This window comes from Ochlerotatus camptorhynchus, unplaced genomic scaffold (genome assembly GCF_037179485.1).
Source record: "Ochlerotatus camptorhynchus isolate MF236.1 unplaced genomic scaffold, CSIRO-AGI_Acam_v1.1 ptg000019l, whole genome shotgun sequence".
Classification (NCBI taxonomy): domain Eukaryota; kingdom Metazoa; phylum Arthropoda; class Insecta; order Diptera; family Culicidae; genus Ochlerotatus; species Ochlerotatus camptorhynchus.
Window position 1 is genome coordinate 570002 of NW_027040511.1, and position 25590 is coordinate 595591.

General features: G+C 38.7%; 2 protein-coding genes across 3 annotated transcripts; one reads left to right on the forward strand and one right to left on the reverse strand.

The window, feature by feature from the left end:
• Positions 1 to 7526: 7526 nt before the first annotated feature.
• Dcr-1 (Endoribonuclease Dcr-1) lies at positions 7527 to 21535 on the reverse strand. 2 transcript variants are annotated; one of them, XM_065223951.1, is made up of 13 exons: positions 21463 to 21535; positions 20670 to 21403; positions 19103 to 20609; positions 18743 to 19042; positions 16048 to 16287; positions 14712 to 15454; positions 13953 to 14638; positions 10236 to 11443; positions 10049 to 10162; positions 8843 to 9622; positions 8651 to 8785; positions 8483 to 8589; positions 7527 to 8421 (listed from the first exon to the last, which is right to left on the reverse strand). In XM_065223951.1, the coding sequence occupies exons 2-13, from the start codon at positions 21290 to 21292 to the stop codon at positions 8253 to 8255; spliced, it is 6612 nt and encodes a 2203-aa protein (XP_065080023.1). In that variant the 5' UTR covers positions 21293 to 21403; positions 21463 to 21535; the 3' UTR covers positions 7527 to 8252. The 2 variants fall into 2 exon arrangements, with proteins under 2 accessions (XP_065080023.1, XP_065080016.1); XM_065223944.1 differs by having other exon boundaries at positions 20670 to 21528.
• LOC135702902 (uncharacterized) lies at positions 16351 to 17040 on the forward strand. Its single transcript, XM_065223961.1, has 2 exons — positions 16351 to 16761; positions 16814 to 17040. The coding sequence occupies exons 1-2, from the start codon at positions 16379 to 16381 to the stop codon at positions 17031 to 17033; spliced, it is 603 nt and encodes a 200-aa protein (XP_065080033.1). The 5' UTR covers positions 16351 to 16378; the 3' UTR covers positions 17034 to 17040.
• Positions 21536 to 25590: the final 4055 nt, after the last annotated feature.

Below are 25590 nucleotides of genomic sequence, written 5' to 3' on the forward strand. Positions count from 1 at the left end.
ATTCAAAGTTTGTATGGAAATGACTATGGGAAAACCAAACTTTTTGTTCATTGTCTTCTACGCATTTTCCATATTGCTTTTTCGAAAATTTCTATAACTATTATTACGGGAAATTTTCTAAGCTACAACCAAGGTTGCAAAGACTCATTTCAGCTAAAATAATGTTTTTCGGAATAATAAAACCAAAAGATGGTATGATGGCATGTTTTACTTGTAACTTACAAGAAGAGGTTACAAAGTATGCGTTGGAAACATAAAACCTGTAAATTTTGCTTTCTATGAGTCACAATCAGCGATTTGCTGATCGCTGAGTGAGTGAGTGAGTTTGTGAAAAATCGCTGATTGTGACTCTCATGAAGTGAAATAAACAGGTTTAATATGTCAAACACATTCTTTGCAACCTCTTCTTGTATCCTACCAATTCAAAATTTGATCATGGCATCTAATTATTTCATAATTTTAAAAAACATTGTTTTAGCTGAAATGAGTCTTTGCAACCTTGGCTACAACTTTGCGGAACATCGTTTTTCAGCCAAATGTCAAATTAAATTGTTATTAATTGTTTAAGAGATTGATATTCTTATGGCATGATCAAGCAGCCATAAGTTTTCCCATAGTAATTCCCATCTAAACTTGTAATGGTTTGTGCCAGGTCAGTTTCTTACTTAAGTAGTTCAAATTTTGCGAGGCTAAGCAGGACCCAACTTGGAACCGTTTAAGCACTGTGGAGCGAAAATTTCAAATGTTGCATCAGTCTAATATGAAACCCTGTCTAATTTTTGAGACACACACAAAGGTTTGAAAGTCACCGGATATACACTGCTACTTGATTAAAAATAATGTATACCGTCTTACAGAATCAACATGGGATACACCAGTTTTAATTAGCTAGTCTTATTTTCAGTACAATTAAGGAGGAGCATAAGCTAGATCGATCTATTTTACATTTGAATCATTAATCCAGAAGCACAACGCGCAATTAAATATCATTTATGAATATAGAAACTAAAACATTAATATTCAAAATACATTATTTACTTAACTATTTTTTATGTGCGACTTTTCAGTATATAATAATAATAACTATAATAATAATAAAATAGTAATAGCTAATCTTTCACAAAAGGATTTCTCGCATGATATTCAATGTGTAGCGTTTTGCTTTTGGTCATCATGTCATCAATCATTTATATACTGGAAAATACAGGGGATTCTGAAGGACCACTAGGACACCCAATTGAAGCAATTTGGATGGGAGAGTGAAATTTTCAACTCCCTGTTGTTAACATCTCGTGGAAAAAGGGCGGGCTCTTCTTCACACTCATTGGAGTATCCTTCTGTCGGACGGCTTGTTTTTGACCAATTATTGTATGATCATGTGGCTGAAAGCATATCATCCTGTGAAGACGTATAGGTGAATTTACCTATCGATCCACCAAAACCGTTTTTGACCCTTCATACAGTGACATTCTAAGGACAATCAGAGGTTATAAAGCTTGATCAAATCAAACAGTGAGGAGCAAATGTCATCATTATCACCAAAATCAATAGTATTTTAATAGTTTTTCAACAGATGCTCAGATAAATTCTCAAGAACACATATGGATGACAATAATGAGCACACGGAGAAGCTTTAATAACAGCGGCGCCGTCAGTGTAGTGGTAAGCGTGATTACCTCTCATCCCAGTAGGCCTGGGTTCAATTCCAGTCGGCGCCGCCGGGATGTTCTGAGGCATAACATCTTTGATCACGCCTTCCTTCGGAAGGGAAGTAAAACCGTTGGTCCCCCGGTTCACGAGTTGATGGGTTGATAGGCGCCACTGCAGTCATGATCATGATTTCAATATCTGTTTAATTCAATATCGAAGCCGATTCTGTTACTTATCTATTATTGCGAAACCTTAAATTTAGCTAGGAATCAAGGGATTGGATATTAGAAGTTATCCAGAATGGTGTTAATATATTATTTTATTATGGTTATGGTTATGGTTATGGTGTTAAGCCAAGTTAGGACAGTCATCAGAAATTGAAAGCTTTAACTACAAGCTATCCGCTTTTATTCTAAAATTGATTGATTTGGGCACTGTTTACATATTACGTCATTCTCGTCTGGATTCTTCTGGGTATGTGTAGTAACTAAGGTGTGCTAAGATTCTTTTATTGAAAAATAAGTACTGAGAGCGAACAAAATATGTAAAAATGTCCCAGGGATATATTCTCTAAATTTTCCTACGTGAAATACCTAATCAAAACTGGCACAAATCACTGATAATAGAGCACTCCATTTTTTGACACATTTAGAAGAATTCTAAAAAATATATATCAGTCCCATCTTTGATTGATTTATGTAGCTGTTATGTGATTAAGGGCAATATCATGATTATTCCAGTTTAACTAACCAATTGAATATCTTTTTGAGCTCGACCGCCATAAGCAGCATGGATAGCCTTTATTTAGCACTGTTTTTGCCTTTAATCAGCATTATTCAATTTGTTTGAGGACTGGAAATAATTATATGTCAGCATTATATAAGCAATGCAGTATACGATTACAATTGCTTATAGGTCCTAAATCATAGCTCAAAAGACGAATATACGTTGAGGGTTTGTAAGCATTTCGACAGGTAAACCACGTGGCCTGTTTTGTGTGGTAATTAATTGAAAGTATTTGCTTTAAGGAAGACTATTATGGTGTTTTAATTAAGCTTATTTATAAGTGACTTCGTTTAACACTCCGAACACGATTCCTCCGGTAAAATGTGTAACGGCAAATTGGAAATGTTTGAAAAATCATTGCTCTGTAGTTTATCGATAGATTTCAAAATCTATTGATACCGAATAAATCTTTATGCAGTTTCAGGTGGCGGCAATAGTTTAGAAATTCGTCAGTAAATGGTTGAGCTATGATTTTTCAGAAGTAAAAAGTGAGGTTACGCGATGCCACCTCTGTTTACCCTACTTATAGCTGAGAGAGCAGGTTTCCTGATAGTTGTTCTAAGATAGCCCGATTCGAGTCTTATCAAAGGTAATTTTCATAAATATCATCGCTGATTGATTTTCATGAACATCCAGTAGAAATATTAAAATTGGATGGAAACAATATTTGCAAATAATAAAAAAAATAAGAATAATACCTTTTTACCCTTCTTACAAAGAAGAGTTTACATATAGCTCAGAAAATCGACTTTTGATCCAAAATCTTCCATCTACCAACTAACACATTGTTCTGATACGACCCTGAGGAAACATATTGGAACTATCGAAATCCGAAAGCTCCATTATGTGCTGACATGAAGAAATCCCGGAAGAAAGTTTGGCTACGATTCATATTGCCATTTTTTTAATTCCACTTGCACGAGTCGACAACAACAAACAGAATTTAAACTTTTCTTCTTACAGTACAGCAAGAGCGAGAGCGGTAGTCACGTCAGCGATCTGATCTGTCAATATACTGTAGCATTAAGCAACCTACGTGGCGCTAATGAGCAAGTGATTCCTAACGTATTTTAGTTTGAAAATTTACACAACATTTTCGAAGAAATCTGTTCTTGATTGAACATATATCTGTGGTACAAAATGACCCCCCACTATTGAATATGTTTGATATCTGTCACTGGCTCCGGAGTACATGTTTTGGTGTGTACGTGTTTTGAAGCTAGAAGAAACCTGAATCTTGCCAAACACATCACATTAGAATTCGAAAACAATATCGAGTGCCCAGGACCACATTGAATTCAAATCAAAGCTAGTCATGTCAAGTATTCATCAAGACCCCATTGAACACATCCGGACATATCACCCTGGCCCTGGGTAGTTTTCAGTTTCTAACATGGTCCAATACCCATCATACGATATTTAATCACTATGAATAAGACCTTTTTTTCAAAAAATCCTTTAGTAGATCCCACGTTTGTAATTTCTAGCATTTAAATAATAAATCATTCTAGTTCAGCCCTTCAGTCGTGTAAGTACGTCCCCCGAAGGCCCAAAGTAATAACTTATATACTGCGCGACATTTTGGATTGATTCGAATATGTATATTAATAAACTGATTTTTTATCAGAACATATCCCAGGATGGTCCATTTACCGAAATGCAATTCTCCGGATGATATAGTTTTCTGGAAAACCGTTTGCTGACAAGGGAATAATTCATTATTTATGTAGTTTAATAATGAAGTGCTCATTTCTTATTTTACTACAGAAGAGAATATATATTTATTGAATACTTTCATGAAAAAGAGAATGTTTCAATCTTTGCTTATTTTAATTTAAATAATAAATAATAAATGGAACTCGGGTGAATGGCTCATTCGGAGAACATTTTTTTTCCTCTGATTTGTTCTCCGTACTGAGCACCAATGCTACCGACGTCAGGGAGGTAGCTCCCACACCTGGACCCTATAGTCGCTATATTCATAGTCTGGCGGATAGAATCTCGGGAACCAATTGAGCTGTCAAATAGCGGAACCAATCGAGCAAATCACGACCACCAATAGAAAAGAGCACATCATCTATTGGGAACAAAACTTCGGAAACGCTTTTCTCGTGACTCAAGATTCGCCTACGCAAATTAATACCATCTTTGGATTGGGGAAAGTCTCCCCTATCCGATGATGCTGGTAATATGCGTTCTATTGGTGAGGAAAGAATAATCAACGTTTTGTTTATAAAGTTGATAGTATCTTTTCAATTGTTGGTCTACAATATATTGAATTGGTTCCGCTTTTTGATAAATCGAAATTCTATCCGCCAGACTATGAATATAGCGACTATACTGGACCCTACCTATCGACCCATCAATTCATAGACCGAGGCTTTACTTCCCTTCCGATTCGGAGAAAAGTATAATATCATACGACGGGATAAAGGTAGAGAGAAAACAGAAAAGGCAATAAAAGAAACCATCAAGCTTAAACCATGAGTATCCCTGCAGAAGAACGAGTAGAATCCAAAGGTTATGCGACCTACAATGCAGAGACTGCCCATCAATACGTTAAGCTGTTTGATTGGGCAGAAGGATGTCTGCGTCAAGGCCTTAGGCAATCAGTCCCTACAGTTGCGGGAGACAGACTTATCAAGTTTGAGTTCTTTGTCTGCCAAAAAAGTTCACAGGCTGGCGCAGAAATCATTGGAAGAACCAGAGCAGATGAAAATGCGATTATTCGTGTAGCTGACTATGAGCCTGTGGATGTCACCAGGATTGATATTCAAGAAGTTAGGAAGTACATCTCCTACAATATGTATGGACTTTTGAACAGGGCCAGCAAGCTCTTTATCATTCCTGACGAGCCAGCCCCGAAGTTGTGGCTGAGCACTATGTTCCTGTAGAGAAGGTTCTGATTTACTCAGCTTCAGTAACGAAGAATCTGTTAGTTCAATGGGCACCTAGGCAAGACTTAGCGAAATACCGGTATAGTGTCTCGGCTGGGGGTCCAATTGTTAATATGCTAGCACTTCCAACTCCGTTGTACCATCTTCCAACTGTCTTGATTTTTACAAGAATTATGTAAACCATTGTGACGATCATGCACAAGTTGTGTCACCTGCAGAAATGCTTGCTCCGATTACAATTTCCAAGCATTTTTTGAGCACCAAACCATCATTGAAGGAGGGACAACAAAGACGTTTGCACTGACCAATGACGAATGGATCTGCATTGGGTTTCTAATCCTGTTTTGCTTTACAAAATCAGGCGAGGTTGTCTATCTCGAATCAGCTTTTCGAAAGAGAATATCAACACTGAAAGCAACTGCAAAACTAAGGGTTAATGTTGATGCAGTAATATCCAAACTTGATATTGCTTCATTTGCACTAATTCAAGAGTATGTTTCCGATTACCCGAAGTTTAAGACAGCTGTTATCCAACAAGTAATGATCCTGTCTTCCTTAGCTCAGTCGGTAAAGGCGCAGCTACAAAGCAAGACCATGCTGGAGGTGGCTGGGTTCAATTCCCGGTCCGGTCTAGGAAATTTTCGGGTTGGAAAATTTCTCGACTTCCCTGGGCATAGAAGTATGATTGGACTTGCCACACAATTATACAAATGCAAAACTGGTACAGGCATCGAAAGCTCTCAATTAATAACTGTGGAAGTGCACCTAGAACACTAAGTTGAGAGCACGCAATAAGCTAATATGCGATATGCAATAAGCTTGAAATGCGAAGAAGAGGAAGAAGTCCTGTCTCCCAAAACGCTTGCTATATTCTTCAAGAGTCGAACTTATCCTCCTTCTTAGCTGTGATTAAGTTTCTAGGAGCTGGGATTGTTACTCAGCTACATTTTGATATTGCAGTCATTCCTGAATATGATATCTTTGACGAAAAGAAGACCCTAGCAAAGTCCAGCATCAAAATGACAGCAAATTGAAATCAAGTTTTGATATCAACATCAAACTGAAATCCTTATTTGATTTCAGTTAATGCAATTGACAAATTTTGTTTTCATTTTGCTGTACATTTGCTCTTCAAAAATATGTTTATGCGGATTTGTTTTCATTGCCTTAGCATAACATCAAATTGAATACTTGTTTTGTTATCAACAGGAAAAATGGATATCAAATTGAGTTTCCAGTTTGCTCTCACTGATAGCAGAAATAGTTTTCAATGTGATGTCACAGGAAGATTTTTTTGCTCTCAATTTTGATATTTTAACCGTTAAAACGACCAACACGACAGCAACCTGAGTAATCATTATTAGCGAAATCACAACATCAAATTTAGATTTCAATTTGATCTCAGACTTTGCTCGGGGAAGAAGCTCATTGACAACTACGCCCCAAACACCTGGATTTATTACAAGCTTATAAATCCTGATGACCAAACTGCTTCCACTGCAGATGTCCCGAACTTAGTTGCTGCTGCTAAAGCATGGTGCACTCTAAACGACCTCCATCATTGAACTTTTTATTTTTCACAAGTTTCCACTTACATACTTTTCTATAAGAAGGTCGAAAATCACAATATGGCTAATTTGACGTTTCTCGCTGTGAAAACTACCGAACTCGGTAATGGAACGGTTTGTTTACCGAAACTGCAGAAAAATATTTCACCGAAGTCAGTGATGAAGCTGATTTACAGATCTGCAGGTAATTTTTTTTTACCGTTTTCGTTGAATTGAAATGAAATCACCGAAATTCGGTAATTTTATTTACAGTTTTCAGCAGTAGAGCAAGAAAATACCGAAACATCTGTAATTTTTAGGATTACCGATCTAAAATGGTAATTTTTTTTTTACCAAAACCCGTTAGAATACAATAAAAAAATCCGATGAATGTATCATTCCGGGAATTGTCATTCCTTAAAATGATTTTACGGGAAGGACCACATTCCAGGAAATTACATCTAACTAATATCTTTGAGATGATAAATAGAGGTAAAATATACTGTTATTGTTGTAGAATACGGCATCATGCAAAGCGTCTTTATGTCAAACGACTGTATGTTAAACGGCATTATGCCAAACGGAGTAGGCCCTGGGAACACTCCGAGAGCAATCTAAATACATCATAAAATAATATTATCGTATCTTGTAACGGCAATAAGTTGGCATCAGCAGTGCTTGTTACGGGCTACTTTATTAGCTATATCCACTGTTATTTTTTTTTTAATTCAGCTTTATATTGGGGCGTAATAGCGCTCGATAACCATTAAATAATTATTTATATGAGAATATAGGGTTGCGTTAAATCGCGTTGAATAGTAAACCATTTGAAATTTTCCATTCCACTCGCCATATATTATTTTTAGAGTATAAGAGCTCTTTATAAATTGTCATAACAATAATCGACAAGAAAATGTCATCAAGATAGCCTTATAACAAGGTATAACGTCATAGTCTGGGCTAGCGTTAAAGATTAAGCACCTTCGATCATTTATGCTATTTCATGTTTCATCGAATTTCTGCGCTAAGAGTGGTCTTCAAAGTATTTTGTTCGCTTGTGAAGAGTTATCTTATAACTCTAATGGAAATTTTTGTCATGATGCTCAAAAAATGGAGTTTTCTGTGCGGGCAAGACCGATTATAGAACAAAAGATCCAATTATCTACACTGTTGGACACTTGAAAATGACTAGGAAAATAATTTTGAAATGGGATTTCTGCATAACATCCGCTTCAATTTGAAGCAACAGTCTTATAATAAATAAAAGTAGGAACTATGTAACCAATAAAAAAACCTTGCTTCGCCAATAACACTCAATGCAAAGATAAGACTGGCTCAGTTTGCTTGCATATACCTACCAACCTACAATAGATTAGCGGCGTTTGTTGATCAAGCCCATCTTTTTCAACTGCCTAAGTGCACACTTGGCGGCGGTGCACTTGGCTATGCGATAATTGCGACCAATACCGCGGAATGTTCCTTTTCCGAATACTTCAACGGTTACTCGAACGCGTCGTCCGTCGGCCAGCTTTTCCGGTTTGCTGTTGGAAGTAAAACACACATTGAAGTGAAAATGTTTAAAGTCTGTGGAAAACAACTCACCCAAACTTGGCCGTTTCTGGTTCCAGCTCTAGGAGCTCTCTAATAGGAGACTTGGGTACAGAGTTGCTAAACTGTTCTATTTCTGGTCCCATCATGTTTCGATATACCTGTGGAAAGTTTAATGCATTCAGAAAAGATAAATGTACCATTCTAAGATAAAAAGCTCACCTTCCACACGGCATCCAGTGACATGTTCGAATCCAAGAAAATAGCTCCCGCTACGGACTCGAAAACATCACCCAAGGCCTTAGGTACTTCAACATCCTCTGCCTCGTCGCATTCGTCCTCGGAGATCAAATAGTACTAAAATGATCCATAGAATGTTGTATTGTTACAAACTAAAAAGTGAGCAATCCTTACCTCCTCACTGATAATGTGCCCATTGTCCTGCTGTATTCGCACAAAACGATCAATGACGTCATTCAAACCGGGTGATAGATGCCTAAAATACTTGTGGAAATCATGTCTCACTGCCAAAGAGGCAAAGATCGTATTGTTGACCAAAGCCGATCGCAAATCTGTTAGTGCTCCGGGAGAATGCTGCCTTGGATCCTCGTAGAGATGTCTAGTGATAAGGTAATCTAGCACAGCATCGCCAAGGAACTCCAACCGCTGATAACAATCCGTCAGTCTATTTGGACAATACGAAGCATGGGTCATGGCTTGAAGCAGATATGACCGATCTATGAATCTATACTCCAACGAGTCTTCGAATGCACTGTACCCGTCCAAGAGATGCTCCAGCGTATCTTTTGGATTGGGTGCATGCGTTAGAAGCGGTGATTTGGGTGGTATCCAATAACCGTACACGGATTGCATCTCGGTCCCGTCTTTTTCGTAGCTCGGAGAACTGCCCGGTACCCTCGTTTGAATAGTGTCGTATAGGACTTCGTACACTGGGAGAACCCTTATACCTAACCAGGCCATCAAAAGAAGCGCACCACGTGGTCCACATTCAATCAGATAAGCACCGATCAGAGCTTCCACACAATCCGCTACAGATTTGTCCGGGATGCTGTGCTGGGTTACGAGATTGTACGGAATGAAGCATGCAAAATAATCGGAGTTTTTGATAAATTCGTCATTCCGTATTTCCAGCTGTTGAATTTCCTTCATCGTTTCACCATCTTCGTCATCTGACTAAAATAAAAATAACAGATGCATTTGCAAAGAAAACATTTATAGATATCAGGTTTGGTTGGTAAAAAAAGGTTTACTTCTGTAAGGAGAGTGATTTTTACTGAATTCGAGTCATATGAGGTCTAAGAATTTAAAATTTAGTGTTGCTTACACATTTTAGTTTGTGTAACGTTTGATTGAACGTAATTTTCCGGAATTAGAGATAAACATTAGGATGAATATTCTGTTATGGATGGATTCTCGTTTCTACCAAAATGCCCTAAGGTATAACGGACTATGGATCGGGAATCGAACCTGCTCTGGAGAAGAACTGTACCAAAAATAGAAACGCACGGATCACGAGCAACCCAGTGGGTGGTTCGATTTCAGTCAGAATTTATCAAGAATTAAAGGAACTCAAAATGCTACTCAGAAGGCGATACTCACGTCGTCCAAAAGTCCAAGAGTCAGTGCGCGTTCCTTTACTAGCCTACAGATTTCTTCGCTCGAAAGCTGTTTGATGTCTGGCAAATCTGCTAAATTCCAGTGGCAAGCGGGTATCTGATTTATAGCATTTTTGAATGATTATTTACTAGCAAACTACGAAAAAGCAAACAATTTTTGTGTTACATACCTTGGCATCGATGAGAGCTTGTTCTAGCTCCTTCGGCACATAATAACAGGGTGGCAACCAATTGTCGTGAGGTTCGAACTTGGTCGCTATCATACTTTCGCCCAGTACTTTCCTCCTACCTAGCCGGTAGAGGTTTAGATTGGATACCTGCTTCGATCGCAGGTGGCTCAGCTTTCCCTCGTGGACATTTTCGTAGGTGCAATACAGGTAGGTGGTTATGGCATATTTTAGGAACGAGTCCCCAATCGTTTCTAATCGTTCTAAATTGATACCGTCGTTGGCATTGGACATTGTGAGAGCTTGTAGGATTATGCTAGGACTTGGGCCAGGGTGATTGTTCAAATCTGGTTGGTAATCGAAACTAAATTCGTCTGGATTATTGTTAACATAACTGAGATTTGTTATTAAGAATGTAAGATCAATTGGTTGTTCCTCGCAGCCGTTTACAATATTTGGAGAATTTTCGCTCTTTGCGAAAGGATTTTCCATGTTCAACACTATTGTTTTTTGGCCATTTTTATGTATTGTTAAAACATGTTCATCATTAAACCTATCAAATACATCACCAGTGCCTAGTACGGTAAAAGTTTCAGGAAAGTACGGCTTATTTAATTCATAAAATCCATCGAGATTCATGTATTTTGCTCCATCATCTGTAGTTTTAACGTAATGATCGACTGATTCCTTTGATGCAAACGGGAATAATTCGTAAATTTCCCGATTACTGGCACATTCCAATTTAGCACCATTGGATTTTCGAAGAACGTTTTCAACTGTAAGCGCTTCATCAAACTTCACTAAGGTTCCACAACTTTTAATCTGCTCTTTAAATTCGTTAGTAGACTGTTTAAACTGCTCCTCATGTAATTTGATATTTCGTTCCAAATCGTTTCCTTTTGTACAATCGAATCCACTACTCACGTTTTTCGAATTCTGGTACAACTGCTCATTGATGTTAGTGCTATTGATTATGTCTCGTTGTTTCTGTCGTTTGAGAATATCATCTTCAGACTCGATCGCTTCGGCAACGTTGTCCGATTTAAATTCGATCTTAAGACCGTAATTGTGGTCGAAATCGCTATCACCACTGCCGGCATCTAAATCGTCATCTGAAACGTATGATCCTTCGGAATCGGTATAATACCGATCTGTCGTTTGGTCCTTGTTTCCGACATCCCACGAAGTCGGTGAACCGTAACGAATGTTTGCTGTAGAGCAGAGATTGTGTTAGTTAATTACTTCATACTTTTGAAAATAACTAAATGTCAAGTATAAAAAGACGCAGCACTTGTATGGTTTAAAGAAATTCTAAGGAATTACGTAGACTCTATAAGGAAAACGCGGAAAGTGTGGTGGTATTCAATTGAATGTAGAAGAAAAGGAAACAAAATGAACAGGGCGGGCAACTACTAATAAGTATTACGTGTTATGGATATAATGGAAGATGCGCTAAATTGACTATAAAATAATACAGTCAGTTTTTCATAGGTAGATATTGAACGAACCGGCAAGATTGGGAAAGATCGAGACATTTAAGTTGTATTCTCTTTTCAAGCGTAAACGACCATTCAACTTATTTTGAAATAGTAATCAATATCTTTACTGGTCTGACAACTCTATTGTGGATCTTCCCAAACAGGTAAGGCTCAAGACAAGCCCTAGGACCTTGCAGCACTCAAGCTTGTCAAAAGGTATTTACAAATTCAATTATGAAACTAAAAGTATGAAGCTGTTATAACTTGAGCTTGGAGCTTAGGTGACCGTACAAGACTTCTAATTGGGCTATGAAAATTCGCTCAAAACTTAACAGGATTTTATTTGATTGTGCTCAAGCATTTCCCTTACAACATTCTCTTAAATCCATTTCCCTCCACAGAGTTCTTTTCAGAATTCTTCTACCGTATATTCGAGATTCTCTCTCGGAATCCCTTGTACATTTCTCATAACAGGCCAGGCATTCTCTGCAGTACACTCAAAAAATTCACGAAATTGATCCTTAGATTATCTTCTAATTTAAAACTTTTTCTAAGAATTCAAGGAAGGTACCTTCAGTTTTTTTAATTCGCTTGAATTCTCCTCAGAATTCCCATGCAATTCACATCAAAATTATCTTGAAGTTATCCTCTAAATTGTTCAGAAAATTCACTTGGATTTATCCTTAACAAATATTTAGAAATTATTTTCGAGATGTCCTTGAATGCCCTTGATTGAACCCACAAACTTCTGCTCAGTAGCTAAAAGGGACGCTTCAATGCCACCGAGCTCCATACATCGCTACAAATAACTACAACTGACGAACTGGATTCAAATGAAATCAAATTGATAATGTGCTGGTATTGGTAGTGTAAATAACCAGAAGAAGAAAAGAAGATGAAGAAAACACACTAAGAATTCTATGTGAGAAGAAACTTCCAAGGAAAATCAGAAGAATAACTCCAAGAAACGTCAGACTAAAATTCTGGGAGTAGCCTGAAGACGCTTTCAGGAGAATACAGAAAAAAGCTTTTGGGGGATGTCTGAAGAATCTTTCAAAGGAAATCGGAAGAAACTTCCGAAGGTAGATAAAAGAAATATATATTATATATTATATATGTTTGTATATCATAAAAACTAACTTTGATATACATGCATTCTGGTTGGCTAGGCATGAATCATGAATACTTTTTTTTTTTCCTTTGATTTGTTTTTTCCGTCGATCTTGTTTTCCGTGCTGAGCACCAATGCTACCGACGTGCCAGGAAGGCAGCTCCCACACCTGGACCCTACCTATCGACCCATCAACTCATGAACCGGGGACCAACGGCTTTACTTCTCTTCCGAAGGAAGGCGTGATCAGAGATGTTATGCCTAGCCTCAGAACATCCCGGCGGCGCCGACTGGGATTGAACCCAGGCCTGCTGGAGTGAGAGGTAATCACGCTTACCACTACCACCACCGGCGCCACTTGAATCCTAACTTTTAACTCAATATGAAATCTGCGCTGCTATATGCTAGTGATATATGGTGCGTATAAGTGGAAAATACTCCAAAGCTGTGCAGGTACTCATCAAACGTAGCCTGCGGTACATAATTTTTGACTGGTGGCATCACAACTAGATCTAGAATGCTGAGCCCTATCGCCAATGTCATCAAAAGCCCATATCAACAGAAATTCGCGAACGTAAACTCAAGTTTCGGTTTAGTTTCTGGATAAAATCAAAGACATCATATGAAAGAAGACTGGCAACGTTGCCAGAGCCCAAGCGACAGGATATTTTATGCGACACTAGCCGTGTTCGAAGAGGCAGATTAGAATATTTTAATCGCCACCAAACTAATTGTTGCTGAAGGAAACTTCGATGTACATTTTTTTTCCTTGATTTGTTTTCCGTCGATCTTGTTTTCGGTGCTGAGCACTGCTACCGACGCCAGGGAGGCAGCTCCCACACCTAGACCCTACCTATCGACCCATCAAACTACTCATGAACCGGGGACCAACGGCTTTACTTCCCTTCCGAAGAAAGGCGTGATCAGAGATGTTATGCCTCAGAACATCCCGGCGACAACGACTGGGATTGAACCCAGGCCTGCTGGGGTGAGAGATAATCACGCTTTCCACTACACCACCGGCGCCGCTAACTTCGATGTACATGATAGTCGATTAATCCGCCACTTTAGAGGCGTGCGGCAGAGTCTATGACATTCCTCCGAAAATTTGGTGTCTTCTGTAATACTTACTTCTATTCCTAGAACACAGGTCTACATTCGGTGGAAGTCCCCAGTTATCCTCTTCTAGCATCATTCCCACCCGTATAGTTTCAGCCATTTCATTTGACCATGTACCGATTTGGAATCCTTCTGCTTTTAATTTTTTATCGGCCTCTTCAAGTAAATCATTTGCCGTTTTTTCATCGTTATCGTTATCCGCTTTAGGGTCATCGCCATTTTTCGCTTTAGGTTCTTCATCATTTTCCGCTATTGGTTCTTTATCTTCTTGTTCCATTTTGTCTTCCTTTGGATCATCAGGAGGTTTTTCGACTTCTTCAGCTTCTTCGGTACATACTTCAATGGCCGTTGGTTGATGTGAGGCATTCAGTTTTGCTTCTCTTGACTTCTTTAGCACATCGGCAAGGCTCCAACCAAAATTCAAAATAGGCCATTCGAATGCTTTATCGGCTATGTTCGTGGTCCCCAAACCGAGGTCGTTAGCTACCTCTTTGCGAATCTCATCGGCTAGCAGTAGGGCATTGATCCTATAGAGAATACATGGCAAACAAACCGCGGCTCTCCACAACGATGCAGGAAATGGATGTATCGTGCACAGTTCTGGTATAAGAATTTGCTTCTGCTCGAGATTTTCACGCTTGGCTCGTTTGGTTTCCTCGGAACTTGTGGGAAGCGCTACGCCCTTACGATTGACGTATCTAAGAATAAAGGTATGTAGAATATAATTAGCAATACATGATTTGAGCAAGTGTGCATGTGTGAATAGTTTACCTTGGTGTTAAAAAATTCAGTCTGGCACTAGTGTGGTCCACATCCAGCAGGGGTTGCTTACAATTTTGTATCAGTATATTGTACTTTTTGAAATAGTATTCTTCAAACGTGCTATAGTTTAATCCGGGGAAGGAGCTTTTCGGAGACAGATGATAGCAAATCTCCGCAACGTAGAAATATTGAGGTTGATCTTGGTTCCGATACCATGGCATAACCACTGCATCTTTGAATTGATTGCTATCGAAAGTATAACTTTTACGGTTTTGATCTGGTACAAAAGTCGGCATTTTATCCACATTTTTGGCAATAACGTCAATGAAATTCCAATCCACCGTAACAACGCTTCCACGTGATATTGTTGGAACGATAAAGAAGCAGTTTTCCATTGCTTCAGGGTCATACAGCATAAGATACTTTTGCAGCCTCAACACTTTGGTGAATGTGTAATTTATAAACATATGAATCTTCTCCAGTTGTTCCTGATTCAATATGGGTCGCTCGCTGCACAGATCCAAAGCCACCTTCACTTCACCCGAGCGAGTGAAAATTGGAAATGCACTAACCTTTGGAATAAGCTTTGTCGTTAGTATGCCAAAACCTTGTGGAGAATCTTCCGGTGGATAGATCTTGCGACCGCGAGTGTTTTGTTCCTCCGGGATGGGACACTGCAGGGTCATATTTATGTGATATAGGAATACTTTTGATCCAATTGTAGGACGACATTCCGAAAAGGCAGATGCAATCTGTGGAGATTAGAATTAAAAAGAGTGTTGTGAGTATATATTATATTTGGAAAGAAATAGTTCCGCATGAAAGTTTTGAAAATTCTAATTGTCTTGCGACTATTATTAAGTACCGTGTAAAATGGGGGGAAGTTGAGCACTTTTAACCGATAAACTAGAATATTTTTCCAACCGTTTGTATGGCACGCAAATTAATACCTCTCAAACTTGAACTAGCAAATGCTTTTTTAATGTATGAATTTGGTTTTTGAACCTACATGTTTAGTTTATTATTTAGCATTAAAATGAGATTCAAATGCAAATTTTTATTTATAGGGTAAAGTTTATCATACAGGTTTTTATACAATGCAATATTCAGAGATTGGCATTTATACTTTATACACGAGTAATCCTTGTAAGCAAGCTTGTTAGTAATTAATTGATGCTTTTATTTTGAATAATGATTTTAATTTTGCGAGACAGAAGGGGGTCTTATGAAGGCCATATCTCAAGTCTCAAGGCTATATTCCAGAACGTGAATTGGTTATCACGCTTTCATTTTGAATAATGATGTTTGAATAAAATTTGCTTTTCAGCTACTTTTGTGCACTTACTCTTTTGTAGTAATACTGTCTCCGTTTTGTTGTTCCTGGTCTTGGTTCCGAGTTTTCATTCACAATCTGTGCATCATTGCTCTCCAGCTCAAAATCCTCCCAGTCAGCTTCGAACGCACGGAAGGACTCCTTTCCGATTGGTTGTAGAGAATTGTCCAATTCTCCAACTTTGTGGAGAACACGACATGCTGTGTAGGCGGCCATGCGTCTTGCCAGGATCTCCGTAGGCATGGGTAGTCCCTAGAAACATACAAAATAAAATATTACAAAGGTTGCTGAGAACTTGCCAGACGAAGCTGTCAAAATGACACGAAAAGGTTTCTAATTTGCAATGGATCTACCAGGTATATCGGAAACTTCTTCTTCGGAATCGATAGCCCGTCTGCTGAGCGCACACAGGGAAGCAATGCAGAAAGTAGCGCGAAAGTGTTTGCCGTATCGGGACCTGGACGAATTTAGCACCAAACTGCAAAAGAACAGCGATCATGCAGCTTCGGAGCTTAGCATTTCCTCCGGAAGTTGCGTAACATTTTATCCGCACAAAATTTACACGATTGAAGAAGTAACCGAAGATTCACGGATTTCCGTTAGAAAAGGTGAACGCATTACATCGAGTGCCGAGGAACTAAAGGAGCGCATTGAACGATTGAAGCGAATATCTACGACGGCAAGGAATTCAAAACGTCCAGAGAGCCGAAGAGGATCTATACCTAGGTAGGTTCTAACCCATGACTGCAGTATTACAGTGATAGCATCAATATTTCAGACCACCATCAGCCGAAATAGCAGCACGAGTTAATTACGAACAGGAGATTGCACAAAAATTTGAAATAATGGATCGTTTTCTGAAGGATCAGATGGAACAGAAGCAAGATTCCATAGACAGTGAGGTGCTCATTCTACGGCACTACAGCCGATCAAATTCAACTCCGGTTAAAAATCGAGCGATTTGGGGTCTCTGTTGTAGTTGCATTTCGGGAGAATAGACTTAGGTGTGGGATTTTGAATTCCTTGTTTAACCCTTTCCCGCCCATCCATGGTGTCTGTAGAGCACCACAAGTTGTAATCCATGTTCTGCCGGTTACCGCAAGTCAGTCTCATCTGTATTTTTTCTTTTAATTTTGAGCTAGCATCATTATTCGGTTTATCTTTCTATGTTTTTTTTTTGAGCTGTGCCATTGAAAAAAAGTGGTTTGTTCAAGAAAAATGAAAAACAATACCAAGTCAAATTGTCCCACAGCGAAAAGTATCCCATTAAGAAAATATATGATTTATCCTGATGAATGTGGGCGTCTTGGAATACCTGTATAATGAGAGAGAGAGAGAGAAGGATTAGTAATTTCCATTTAATTCCACTACCTTATTAGCTTATCCTTGACAGATACGCGTATTTTGTCTACAATGTGCAGACTTCTTCAGTGTCTTGTACAAGTCTGAAGAAGTCTGCACATTGTAGACTAAATACGCGTATCTGTCAAGGATAAGCTAATAAGGTAATGGAATTAAATGGAAATTACTAATCCTTCTCTCTCTCTCATTATATATAATTTAATTAAACTACAGCTATCTTTTAAGCCTGATTATATAGAATTAGCCTTTAGACAACATATTGCATCATGAGATATGGCTCAATATAGATTTTGTCCACTTCTCCTAGGGTATCCGGAATATGGCCGAATGTGGCCAATATAGTTTTTACGACCTTCAATATAACCGCCAATGGGAATGGCTTCGTATTCTCATGTGATTTGATGTGTTGCATGATGAATTTTCTTTTAAAAAAGATTTTACCACTGGTTACCGGGGATACCCGGAACATGTCCGGTTGTGGCCAACATGGTGTCAAGACTGTCACTGATTTTATTTTCGAATTCTCATGTTAATTGATTTAACGCATGGTGGGTTTGGCACGTTCTTGAAAATTTCTGGTCTTGTGGTGTAAGCGGTAAGTGGTAAGCGTGATAACCTCTCACCCCAGCAGGCCTGGGTTCAATCCCAGTCGGCGCCGCCGGGATGTTCTGAGGCATCTGATCGCGCGGAAGGGAAGAAAAACCGTTGGTGTTCGGTTCAAGAGTTGATGAGTTCATTCTATTTTTTTATTTGCAACACTGTGCAATTAATAAACATATAAGGAAGTAATAATCGTTTTATTTTTGACTCCAAAAATAAATAAAAATTAAATTCTTATGAATTTTTTGTCGGGCAATCAACGCCGCATTCAGCATTCATGAAAAAGAACATAGATTTCAATTGCACTGGTTCTAGTAACCCTTCTTTCCACCATTGCAGGGGATGGAACAACTGCCGCAGGAATTTCAATGATCTAAAGTTTTGAAATTGTTATTAAAAGACGAGATTTCTCATATTTTTTAAATAGCTTAATTATACATAAGCGTACTGTGGGGTGCTCAAATTACTCCGTGTGCTCATTATACCCCTTCCACACAATTTTACACGGCAAAGAGAAATAGCAGTTTCCACAGCGTTTTGGGTTTTGGGCGATCCTTCACAGCACAAAGTAGTATTCATCGGAAACAAGCTATAAAAACGATTAGAAATTTGCAAAAACCCGGAGCGTGCCAAACGTACAACGGTATAACCGTTCCCAAAAATAAATGTTCTTAATAAAATTAGCTTTGAGTTCTTTCTACTAGTTCTCTTAATTAGCTTAAACAACTTTCGAAATTCTACTTACCAGGATATCCTCCTTGAGCGGTGAATTGATGGGCATTCGTATCGTGCATTGGTACAGTACATGTCCATTCCGTACGATTTTGGCCCCTCGCCACAGTGGGGTGAGTTTGGTGAATGTGTCGCTCGGCAACTTGGCACAGTACTTGTTGACCATTTGAATGGCATTGGCCAGTCCAACGCTGTTGCTATTTTCATCCGTCTCCGGAAGGGGTCGATATGGTTCTAGGAAGCGATTAAAACAATCGGCATACAGTTGATCGCTCTCCGATGGTTCCATGTTCTCACATTTTCGCAACAGCAGCTAAAATGGAATAATGTTCATGTTAACAATATTAGTGATGTTGACCTGTAAACCTGTTACCTTTTCGATTTCCATGTAGATGGCTATTTTTTCAATCATTTCATTTGTACAATTTGCCATCACCTGCATGCTAGATTTGTGATAAGTTTCAAGCTCATTAAAATTTGGATTTGAGCTGACTACACATACTACTCCATTTTCTACAACACTGGATTCGGTTTCGACTTCCATAGAATCGCTCTGTGCATGATCTTTCTTCTTCTCGAATCTTGTTTTGTCGCATATATAACGATGCATTCTATCACTCAGATCTTCAATTTTACTCGGATGGTTTAGATCTGGAGTAGGTGTAACAAAAAGAATATGATATGCTGAAGCCGCCCGGGCTCGTCCTTTACATTGTACGTACGATCGATAGCTAACCGGTTCGTTCCAGCGTATCACGAGATTACATTTGGGTAAATCGATACCCTCCTCAAGGACCAAAGTTCCGATCAACAGGTTGCATTCGTGCATTCTAAATCGCTTTAGCACTTCCTCTTGTTTTCGATGCTCGATTTCGGCTTCTTTTGGTTCCTTGATTGGATCTGCTGTTTTATCTACTGTGTACTGCACATTGATGTAAGCCAGCTGAGGATCTGATCGAATACTTTCGTAGAACAAACTGTACAAAATTTTGGCAATAAACTTTGAATTGCAGAAAATAAGTGCGCAAAGAGCATCAGGATCGTTTTGATTATAATAATTAGATCTGTGTGGCCGATTTCCTGGTCCAAACTTTTTTCGTTGCCGCATCTGTCGTAAGCCATTCTTTGTCGGCGATCGTAACTTTTTACCCTGCACTGTGGCGTCATGTTCCAATTTATCCGGATCCGAAATCTGTCTGAGTGAGGTTTTCAGGTTTTCTATTCCTTCTGTAATGCTTTCGATGTTTTTGGAAACTACGTCTACATCAGCGATTAATTTCCTGAAATCAATAAGCTTTATTTCCTCCAGTAAGGTTTGACATGATCCTGATTGGCATGTTTCCATCTGCTCCTCTTCTGCAACCGCTTCCATTACTGTGTGATCTTTTTTACCTTGTGCTACTGGGCTAAATAAGTGGAATATTTCCAATATTCGAAGAACTTTGGGTGAGGAATGGGCTTGGATTTTTTCCCTTTCACTTGAATACTGTTGAAATATTTGGTCACAATGCGATCTGATCTGTACGAAAACCGTCGAAACAAGGCAGAGAAGCAGAAAATGCCTCTCGTATGGTGTTTTTATCTTTTGCTTTTCAATTTGAACAATCATCGCCAGAGCTGCCCGATCTGCACACCAGGGACCCATTTCTTCCAATACGGCAAGGAATTCATTGAGGAATTTGAGTGGATCTGTGCGCGGATCCGGAATATTTTTCAGTTCTTCGAGGAATTCGTCATCTTCGTAAATTTCTGATGGATCATACCGATGGTCGGTGAGAAAGGTGATGTGCGTTAGAACTATTTCCTTTAAATAAAGTGCTAAATCGTTGTCCGGTGGTGGTGCGCATTGCAGTATTATTTCCTTGGGTTTGGTGCAATATCTGAAATGCCAATTTAAATCTTTAATTTACTGTTTTCTCTAACGATCATCCCACGCTTACCTTAATACGGTAACAATGTCGCTGGCAGTTTCCGCTTTCGACTTTAGGCACCACTCGAGTTGTTCTAACTCGGCACTCAGCCTGCCTGGAATGCACCCGGCATTATGCAAAGGTCCTGCTAGTCCCAAAATTTTTGGTTTCTCAGTACACAGATTGTAATAGTCGCTAAACAGTTCTGATATCTCGTCATTACCATATACTTTGTGGCAATCGTCGATCACCAGCAGATTGACTTCGTTTAAGTCTAAGTATCCACAGATAAGAGCATCCAAGCATTTCTCTTCATCCGTAATGATTACCTGGTTATCTTCTACTGTCCGTTCCCAGTCTACTTCATCCTCATCATCGTCGCTTACATAAACTACCTTCAGATCTGTAAGATTCTTCATCAAATTGTAAACAGAATCATTATTGGAGATGTAGACTGTGCGTTTCCGGTTGGTGGATTTCCTAAGCTGGAAGCCCAGTTCATGGATCAGCTTCAGTGCAATGAATTCTTTGGAGGAATTATGAGCAAGGCAAAGAATCAAGTTCCGCTCTTTTGCCGAGGCCAGTAGTTCCACCTGATAATCCCTTGGCGTGAGGGCAGTCGTGTGTATGTTGTCGGTCCAGTGATATGCCATCCTCGAAGGACATGCCTTTCTGGCGGCTTAATTTGTTTTGATTAGGGAGCACAATATTCTAGGTGAATTAACCGGTGCATTAAGCTATAAAATTATGATAGAAGAAGGTTCCTGCAACCACTTAACTTTTAGATAAACAGTTAAAATACACCAGGATAACAGAAACTCACAGCGTTTTATTATATTGTTCAATAAATAAACGAGTAAAGTATAAAATGCTAAACGAGTGAAACGAGTGAAACCGACAGCGCGAGTGCGATAAGCGTTTTGTTTACATTTTATCAGACTGTCAAATATAGTAATGGGCGTTCTCGGCCCGATGTTTGTTGAATCGAGCTTCACACTTCTGGATCAACAATAGAAAAGGGCCGATCAGCATTTGTAAACAAACCGTTCCAAAGCCCATTCCTCACAAATCGAAGGCCGTCCACACAAACCAACATCATCACCGTGTAGGTAGAAGTTTCCCCTATCCGATGATGGATTGGTTTGCGTGGGTGGCCTTCGTTTTGTGAGTAAAGGGCTTTGGAACGGTTTGTTTACAAATGCTGATGGGCCTTTTTCTATTGTTGATCCAGACTTTCCGATTCATCTATTTTTTAATGCACGATCGTTCAATGTTTTTCAAAAGTGAGTAACTTCTACTAAGTTTGGTATTTTTGCACAAAATGTCAACATCTGAGTCAAGGCCGTAGCCAGGTTTCGAGCTAGGAGGGGCAAAAAGAAATTTACTATGGAAAATTTGGCCGAATGCCACCGAACGCCATTTCACCCTGCCCCCCTCTGGCTGCGCCTATGATCTGAGTAACATTGGTTCTAAAGCCGACGCACAATGGATACGTTTTCAGGTTTTTAGACAGTTAGCCCATGCATTATCTGTCAAAAAACCCGAAAACGTATGCATTGTGCGCCGGCCTTAAGAGAGGAAGTGACAATACACTAATAAAATTCCACACATTTTTATTGATGAATTTCCATGTTAAATTCCACGTGATTTTCATGTGATCACACATAAACAGAATCCACCCAGAAGAACTCATGAAATTTATGAGTCAAATGAATAATATGTGTGGTTACACATGGCTTTTATGTGTACACATATTAAGTATGTGTCCGACACATAGATATCATTTGTTGATCACATTGAAAAAATTCATGTGTGGGACACATAAAATCAATCTTTGAAATTTTATTAGTGTACCATTGAGGTAACTCTAAGACTAGAAGGCCTGAAAAAACGTGCTCAAATTTTTCTGCTCAGCTCTGGTACTCTCTTCGGTCCCAAGCTAATCGATTCACCCCTCGAAACATAGAAAAATAGACTAACCCCTCATTTTATCTGTCAAACTTTCATAGCAAATCAAAACAAACATTGTGTAGTAGTAGAATTTCGACTAGAATGGGATACGTTAATCGTTTGCTTGGGACCAATAGGCTAGTCAAGTAGTGAGTCAATTTAAAATCGTTAGTTTCGTATTGATTGTTGATAATAACCCTAATAAAAATAACCATAAAGAGAGCTTAACGACGTGTTCGGGGTATCATCCAAACCATTTGTGGGATAGTTTACCCATCCGGGATACTGTTCGTTTATAGTATTTGTTTATTAGGGAATGTAGTAAACCAAACGAGAAAGTATTTTTTATTGCTACTATTTCATCAAATAGTAATCTCGCTTTAAATAGATAGGCCTATTCCGCACGCCACGCAGAATAGGCCTAAAGGCCCACGCACATTAGATCAGGATCGGACGCGTTGCGGCAAAATGACAGCTAAGTCTATTGTGTTACTGTCAAATTTACGTCAACGCAACGCAAACGGATCTAATGTGGGTGGCCCTTAAAAGAGTGTCGAGCGCGTAGATGGAGTCGATATGTCTAATACTTGTGACGGAAGGTTTGACACGTTTGCATCTTTCTAAATTTACATTTCTCAGCTCCCGAGTCAGTGTCGACGACTTGCCAGCTTTGCCTGCCGGTTGTATATCGCAGGCAGTTTCACTTAAAGAGCCTAAATTTATTAATGATGGTAAGCTCCAACCTCGGCTCCAACCGGTATTATCCTCGGATTAAATTCCGATCAAGAATGTCCGGCTGGTTTGATGTCGACATCAGAGTTATTCAACACGATGCTATACAAACGATTCGCAGATCATCCAAACAGGGACGGTATTAAAATTTAATCCGAGTTGGAGCTTACCGATGTCGCCTCTTTATAAACTCAGGTTCTTTAGACTGTGTTCCATTTGGCGAATTTTCACTTAAACTTGACAGATGGAAAATTTTCAAATAAACCTGCTATTCCAGCAGACTTATTTCTGACAGACAAGGAATCAATTTTGACACACACCTTCTCGAAAATCGGCCGATCAACAACAGAGGGATTTTCGAACATTATAATTTAGTTTCGAAGTGTCAAATTTAAGTGAAAATTCACTGGTGTCACTACACGCTATTTCAAAACTACCCAAATTTGGGTAGAATCCACCCAAATCCGTCAAAACTGAACCTACCCAAAAATGGGTAAACTGTGTTGGGAGTGACAAGTTGACAAATGAACAACATTGACATCAATCCGATCGACGTTGTTCATTTGTCAACTTGTCACTCCCAACACAGTTTACCCATTTTTGGGTAGGTTCAGTTTTGACGAATTTGGGTGGATTCTACCCAAATTTGGGTAGTTTTGAAATAGCGTGTAAAGAAGAATACTCGCGTCACTTTTCAAATAGACCAATGTAACATATCCACACTAATAAAATTCCATACCTTTTTATTGACGAATTTCCATGTCAAATTCCACATGATGTGATCACACATAAACAGAATCCACCCAGAAGCACACATGAAATTTATGAGTCAAATGAATAGTATGTGTGGTTACACATGGCTTTTATGTGTACACATATTAAGTATTTGTCCGACACATACACAAATTATCGCTAGTAAAATTGAAAAATCCATTGGTAGAATTAAAAGTTTTCGTTGGTTCTTTTTGGTAGAAACCCGAAAAAAAATAACAGTGAAATTTTCAGTGGAAACAATGCTCTAACATTAATATTTATTGTCGACAATAAAAATGATTGTTATAATGTTGTACTATTCCGAAAACGGCAAAACTGCTACCTAGCTGTACAATGAATGTACATAATAAAATGTTGGCGAGTGCAGGCCTCCATTTCTCACAAGTTCCGGATCGAATCTCAATCCATAACCAGTAAAAAAGGACTCACCCGTAACAGACATACCACCCCCCCCCTTCCCTTCCCGGGGCGATGTTTTATTTTTTCGATTTATTTTTAAAGTCGATAAAGTAGATCTGTCAAGCCAACACATACACTCTAAAGTACACTGTTATTTTTTTTAATCAATAATTTCGCCAACCAACAGTGAAATAACAATAATATATAACGTTATTGAAAAAAAAATATATGGGGAAATCATGAAAATTTCATTGTTAAGATACTTAACAACCCCCCTTTTTTATTGTAAATTTTCCATTTACCATGAAATTTACTGTTTTGTACAACATAAATCAAGGTAAATTTATTGTACACGTAACAATATTAATCATAGTTAAGACAACAATTTTCGTCTTATTGTTACATTGTTTTTTAATGTATTTTTGTTGTTATTTTTTTCGGGAAGTCTTTAGCTTTCAAAACAAAAGTCAGTTAACTGTCAATTCAAAAGTAACTCGTTTTTTACTTTTAAAAGTTAAAACTTTCAAATCGAATTGTAGAACTGTCAATATAAAAACCTATTTTGTTAAATAGACTCACGAAAGAATTTAGCGAATCAAAACAAACATTGCGTAGTACTAGAATTTCGACTAGAATGGGATACGTTAATCGTTTGCTTGGGACCAATAGGCTAATCAAGTAGTGAGCCAATTTAAAATCGTTAGTTTCGTATTGATTGTTGGTATTACCAACAATCAATACGAAGCTAACGATTTTAAATTGGCTCACTGCTTGACTAGCCTATTGGTCCCAAGCAAACGATTAACGTACCCCATTCTAGTCGAAATTCTAGTACTACACTATGTTTGTTTTGATTTGCTATGAAAGTTTGACAGATGAAATGAGGGGTTAGTGGATTTTCCTATATTTCGAGGGGTGAATCGATTAGCTTGGGACCGAAGATAGTACCAGAGCTGAGCCAAAAAGTTGAGTTCGTTTCTTTGGGACCTTCTGGTCTTAGAGTTACCTCTATGGTATTACCATAGAGGTAACTCTAAGACCACTGGGTCCCGAAGAAAATCATTATTATTTTTGGCTCACTCAGTACCAGAACAAC

Bases quoted from the DNA above. Each gene is read 5' to 3' on its own strand.
- LOC135702902 (XM_065223961.1), top strand. From the start codon at position 16,379: ATGGATCTACCAGGTATATCGGAAACTTCTTCTTCGGAATCGATAGCC. The intron at 16,762-16,813 runs GTAGGTTCTAAC...TCAATATTTCAG, and splicing joins CGAAGAGGATCTATACCTAG to ACCACCATCAGCCGAAATAG.
- Dcr-1 (XM_065223951.1), bottom strand. From the start codon at position 21,292: ATGGCATATCACTGGACCGACAACATACACACGACTGCCCTCACGCCA. The intron at 20,610-20,669 runs GTAAGCGTGGGA...TTGGCATTTCAG, and splicing joins GACATTGTTACCGTATTAAG to ATATTGCACCAAACCCAAGG. The intron at 14,639-14,711 runs GTAAACTATTCA...CTTTATTCTTAG, and splicing joins CTGAATTTTTTAACACCAAG to ATACGTCAATCGTAAGGGCG.